General features: G+C 35.6%; 1 protein-coding gene across 4 annotated transcripts; it reads left to right on the top strand.

Moving 5' to 3' along the window:
• The first annotated feature begins 3,501 nt into the window (after window positions 1-3,501).
• Window positions 3,502-5,947, top strand: LOC306861513 (cAMP-responsive element-binding protein-like 2). Of its 4 annotated transcripts, none has more exons than XM_079403807.1 (3): window positions 3,502-3,699; window positions 4,312-4,509; window positions 4,579-5,947. In XM_079403807.1, exons 1-3 carry the CDS (start codon window positions 3,688-3,690, stop codon window positions 4,714-4,716), a joined length of 348 nt encoding a protein of 115 aa, XP_079259933.1. In that variant the 5' UTR covers window positions 3,502-3,687; the 3' UTR covers window positions 4,717-5,947. The 4 variants fall into 4 exon arrangements, with proteins under 4 accessions (XP_079259933.1, XP_079259931.1, XP_079259934.1 ...); XM_079403805.1 differs by having other exon boundaries at window positions 3,521-3,630; XM_079403808.1 differs by having other exon boundaries at window positions 3,530-3,699; window positions 4,312-4,465.
• Window positions 5,948-6,160: the final 213 nt, after the last annotated feature.

Here is a 6,160-nt window from a genome sequence, read left to right as displayed (position 1 = left end):
GTAGGCGATAGAAAAGACCGGTTGTATAGAATAAAAATCATTACGCCTATGGAGAGTCCCCATAAACCATAAAAACCAACGTGTGTGTAGCTTAAGGTATATGTTATACGGTCCTCACAAGTATAGCAGTAAATTATGACCTTGTGGGGACATTTTTTGGTCCCCATAAGGAAACAAGCTTATAAATCATACAGAATTAAGCTTTTTGAAAATCTAAAAATGAAGAAAGTTTATGTGAGGGGTAGGCAGAGCTGGGTATTATCTGGCAGAGGCGTCATGCCCAGTCATGTGCCCCCTCAGATTTTTGAGCCAAGTGGATTTTGAACAGTGTTGCCAACTAATTTTCAGAAAAAGTTGCTAAAGGAAGGTCGATTTGTTGCTAAAAGTTGCTAAATTATGCTGTGATGCCTTTGTGCGATGAAGTCTCAGCAAAAAATATATTTTATATATGTTAACTTAGATATGTTTGTAAAATAATATGCATAATATAATATTAAAATATGTGACCCTGGACCACAAAACCAAGTCATAAGGGTCAATTTTTTTTAAATTGAGATGTATACATCATCTGAAAGCTGAATAAATAATCTTTCCATTGATGTATGGTTTGTTAGGATCGGACAATATTTGTCTGAGATACAACTATTTGAAAATCTGGAATCTGAGGGTGCAAAAAAATCTAAATATTGAGAAAAAATTATTATGAAAAAAAATTATTATGAAAAAATCTTCAGTGATTATAATAGGAGTTTTTGAGAGTGCTTGAACTCTGGCTAGACTGAAGTCAATGATAATGTTCTTTGATACATGACTGCAGTGGAGACATTCAAGTTCCTGGGATCCATCATCTCTCAGGACCTGAATTAAGACACTCACATCAACGCCATTGTAAAAAAAAAAGCCCAACAAAGGTTGTACTTCCTTCCCGAGCTGAGGACGTTTAACCTGCCACAGGAGCTGCTGAAACAGTTCTACTCAGCCGTCATTGAGTCTGTCCTGTGTACAACAATAACTGTCTGGTTTGGTTCAGCTACGAAGACAACAGAGAACGGTTCGGACTGCTGAACGGATTATCGGTGCCCACCCTTCAAGAACTGTATACATCCAGAGTGAGGAAAAGGGCTCAGAAAATCACTCTGGATCCCTCACATTCAAGCCGTCCCCTTTTTGAACTTTTGCCATCTGGCCGGCGCTACAGAGCCACAATTACCAGGACAGCCAGGCACAAGAACAGTTTCTTCCCCCAGGCAATCCAATTTATGAACAGTTAAATTCTATCATCTATTGCACAAATGTATATACGATCATTTATGTTTCAATTATTTTTTTCTTTTTACATTTTTTGTTTATTTATATTTACAAATGTGTATTTTTTTATTCTCATCTTATTTTTATTGTCTCTGTTGTTGTCTCTGTGAACTGGAATCTTATGACACTAAAACAAATTCCTTGTATGCGCAAGCATACTTGGCAATAAAAGCTCTTTCTGATTCTGATTACCTAAAATGTGTAATGTAATGGATTAGGTTACTAACTTCAATTTTTGTCATGTAATTTTGAATCTGTATCGGATTACAATTCGTACATAATCTACCCAGCTCCCGGGGTAGGTTTAGGTGTAGGGTTTTGTACATTATAAAAACCATTACGCTTATTGAATATCAACGTAAACCACATATATAAGTGTGTGTGTGTGTGTGTGTGTGTGTGTGTCCTGCTGTGACACTGACAGCAGCTACCAAAGCATCAGCAGCAGCAGGTGTATGACACACACACACACACCTTCACAACATGAAAGACTGTGATCATGATAACACAGCACATACTAAAACAGTAGGCCTAGTGGCATTACCCTCTGTAGTCCTTCCCACACTGATCAAAATGATTTTGTAAATACTACAGAAAAACAAATGTCATTTCTAAATAATTTCATAATTATTCTACATCAATAATTTAGTTCAGGCAAGAATTAAAAAAAGAGAGTAAATTCAATATTAGCACTCAATTTAAGCTTGTAGAAATTAAAGTTTGAACTTGGAATTGTTTGTTATTTTTACAAAGATTGTTTAAGTAAATATTAAAGTCATGATCCCGTTGTTCCCATCATGCACTTGGACATGAATAATTAATAAGGTAATTTTTTTGCTGTTTTCGAGATGTATTTACATTATTTTATGGTTGCTTTCGTAGTTAGGTTAAGAAACTTGCTGTTTTGTGACACTCAAAATGATCCATTGATACTCAAACACTATCCATTGATTGTTACCGTCATTGTGTGTCGTGTCAAGTATCCAGGTGTCTGTTAGTAACTTAATTGCGTCAACATATTACCTTTAACCTTTAATTACTTTAGAGTAATGAGCTGTCTACTTGCTTACATACATGACTGTAACCACATGCTTTACAGGCAGTTTTTTTCAGTGCAATGTTGCTTGAATAAAGTTTCCAAACCGTGAGTGAGTGAAGTGTACTTGAGTATCGCAGGGTAAACTTAAAATAATTAAGTAGAAATTACTCATTAAACTTTACCTGCACTGTAAAAAATAAGTGCAATTTGAAGTTTTGTAAAAACGCTACGGGAAAAAACTGTTTTAATAAGTTAACAGTATGTTCCAGTGCTATATACAGGAAAAACTGTAAAAGATCTAACCAAAGATTTCATGTAAAAATACCGTTTTTAGAAGTAAAAAACAAATCAATGTAATTTACAGTAAAAAACTGTAAACTGATATTAACAGAATTCCCTGCATGACACTCCACATTTGAAAGTATTTTGTTTAAATAATCATGTTTTTTAATAGTTTTTGTTATCAGTTCTGTATATTTGGGCTTTATGTTACATCTGTTGTTTAATGAAAGTTTATTGCATTATTTAAGTATAAGGTGTGCTACCATGGTGGTGTTTTGTGTTTGCATGAATGATATGTTAGTATATACTGTACTTCTGATTCTGGGGAAACTACTCCAGCTTTGATTCTTCATGTGGCTTTCTCTTTCACCATCTGCGTTATTATGGTGGTTGTCAGTATGTTAAAGGTACAAAACAGATTTTAATAACAGTGTGTGTTGTTGAATATAATGGCTTACATTCAAATTTCCTTGTTTGTAAATTACAGTTTTATACTGTATTTTTATTTTACAGTTTTAACTGTATTTTTTTTACTAAGGCAACGACACCTGCCAAAATTATTTTGTAAAAACTAGATTTTTTTTCAGTGTGGCCACGTTAAATTTACTTATTTCATTTGCTAATTTTACATAACTTAAGTAGATTTGACTTAATTATGTATTTAAATTTTACTTAAAATATATGCATGCAAAAACTTTCAAAGTAAAGTAAATTTAACTTCTTGTTTTTTCAGTGCATGTGAAATAACACATTTAATGTTGCTTCCAGATTGGTGTTGTGTAGGCTATAAATATATGTGTGTGTGTTTGTAAACTGATGATCTTTCTAGAATGTTTCATTTTGGCCATCAGGAAGAAACTACAGGTCCCAGCATGCAGCGCGGTGGGCGGCACCTGCGCCAGAACCGGAAGAGCGCTGTTAGCATTCGGCTAAAAACACAGGCAGCTCCACTGGAAGATTGATCAATAATCATCTCAATCGGACTCTGTGATCGATTACAGGTGAATGATCGAGGATCAGCGCGCGACTGCAGACTCGCGTCGATTGGAAAACACGCGATGGATGACAAAGTGCGTCATATTAATAATATGAACATAACTGACTACAGCTCATGATCAGCTGGATTCATATGACTTCAGTTCTCATATTCTGTCAAATACCTCGGAGTAGCATATTAATATAATCGAATCGTGGTATATATGAAAATACAACGGTAATCAAATCTGATACCATTATTTTACAATACCGTCAAAATACTTATGTAATGTTTATTAAGTCAACTTACATTGATTTATATACAATACAGATTCTTTCAAAGCGGCTACACATTAATAAACAGGGAAATAACAGTTAATTATTCAGCTAAAACACAATTTCAGCCGCGAAGCACCTCTACAAAAGACAATAATGTTATTATTCAGATCAATTCCGTTCAGTTTTGTTTGAATTGAGCTCAATAAATTAGGAAAATAACATAACAAATTCATAAAATAGGAAATTAATTCATTTTAAGTCTATGGAGGAAAATAGAGTCTGCTCAGTATTGTAAAATGTATCAATTATGAAACAACAAATGTATATTTTGTCTTGTTTACAGCACTTATATCTTCCATTGTGTTGTTTATTTATGTGGCATGATCACCACATGAGTGTTTCACCGTAAAGGCTCTTCTGATCTGTAGATGGTTGCTGGAAAAGTGAAGAAACCAGGCAAACGTGGCCGCAAACCTGCCAAGATCGACCTGAAGGCCAAGCTGGAGAGAAGCCGGCAGAGCGCCAGAGAGTGTCGCGCCAGGAAAAAGCTGCGCTACCAGTATCTGGAGGAGCTGGTGTCCAGTAAGGAGAGAGCCATCTGTGCGCTGCGAGAGGAGCTGGACATGGTAAACACACGCTCCGTCTGATCTGTCGCTGACGCTAACCTGTGTCTGATGCTGTTCCTGTGTCTGCAGTACAAGCAGTGGTGTCTGGCCATGGACCAGGGGAAGATCCCGTCCGAAATCAAAGCCCTCCTGACCGGAGACGAGCAGAAAGCACTGCAGAGCTCCAGCAACAAGATCCCCAAGAACGGCAAGAACAAGACGTCTTAGACGGATCCGGAGCGAGTGCGTTTGGACAGTGTTGATTCAGTGTTTAAAATAAGCTTTTCTGTTTGCATTCACAATAACATGACCATTCAGACATTAGAGAGTTATTCACGTTCAGCTTTTGTGTTGATGCGTGAGCGTTCTGTGTGATTCGTAAACATTTCCTCCTCCTTTGTATATTTATTTTGAAACCGTTCTGGTACCAAATCACTTGTGATGAAGGATTCAGCGTTCATGAGTCCAATCTACCACTGGATAAAAAAAATAAAGCTAATCGTGCCTTTTTATCTCACAATTCTGAGTTTACGCGTCACAATTCAGGCCTTTTTCTGAGATATTAACTCAAAATTGTAAGCTTATAACCAAGTTACTTGCAATTCTGAGAAGAAACGTGAAAGATTGTAAGATATTGTGAAATAAAAAAGTAGCAATTACCTTTATTTGTTTTAGTGGAAACCAAAAATAGAATTGCAAGATGTAAACTCAGAATTGTGTGAAAAAAGTCAGAATGCTATGTTTATATCTGGCTAGTTTTTCTTAAAATTGTGAGATAAAAAGTCGGAATTCCCTTTTTTATTCACTATTTGATGGCTGAAACAAGCTTCCATGTGACAGATTTGTCACTCTGATGTGTTACAATCAGTTTAAACCTATAGACAAAGACATTATAAGATGGACTTTTGCCAAAATCTGTTGCTCGGCTCTTTGCACTTTACGAGATTTGAAAGATTTCAACGCATAGCACTTCCCTTTTCTCTCGTACAAATAGAGTTTGTCGGTGTCTTGTTGATCGTGTATTTATTTCACTAACTGAAACTTAAAGCACTTTCCTTCAAAGCTCTAATTTTTGTACTTTCAGTTTCATTTTTCTGCTTTATTTGGCAGGTTTGAAAACAAAAATGACTAATATTTCAGCACAGATGAGATACGATCTGAATAAATGTAATGAATGTGAAACTATTTCATCAGTGTTGATCGGCCCAAACACAGAGAGGTAGAAGTGTTTTGTGAAAAGTTCAAGTTTTAATGAACGTGAAACACTTTCTTTGGCCTTCAGCACTTCTCCTTGTGACTCCTGATTCTGGCTGGCATAATCTATATTTAGAGCTCAAATGTATATTTTTATATGGCGTGTATAAAATGTAGATTGAAATTTGTTGCAGGATGATGCTTAATGTCTTATTAAACGATGTAGCTTTGCTTTGTGATCATGAATATAAAAACATTGAATTTGAATCTTCTTGTCTTTTTTGCATCAATTCAGTTTATGATTAGAGCTCATTTATTAGTGCTCAGATCAAACCTGTGATTACAAACTAGGGGGTTTCCAAACCCAAAATGTTCTGTTTGTGTGTTGTCAGATGGACAAAATAACTGACAAAGCTGAAAGTGATGATTATATTTCTAGCACAAACTGATCATGATGCAGGTAAATGTGCTGCTGCTG

This window comes from Barbus barbus (assembly GCF_936440315.1).
Source record: "Barbus barbus genome assembly, chromosome: 42".
Lineage (NCBI taxonomy): Eukaryota > Metazoa > Chordata > Actinopteri > Cypriniformes > Cyprinidae > Barbus > Barbus barbus.
Note: the sequence above shows the minus strand (reverse complement) of the source record. Positions and strands in the feature narration are given on the sequence as shown.

Coding starts and splice junctions, on each gene's coding strand:
- LOC306861513 (XM_079403807.1), top strand. Junction 4,510..4,578: donor TGCGAGAGGAGCTGGACATG/GTAAACACACGC, acceptor CTGTGTCTGCAG/TACAAGCAGTGGTGTCTGGC.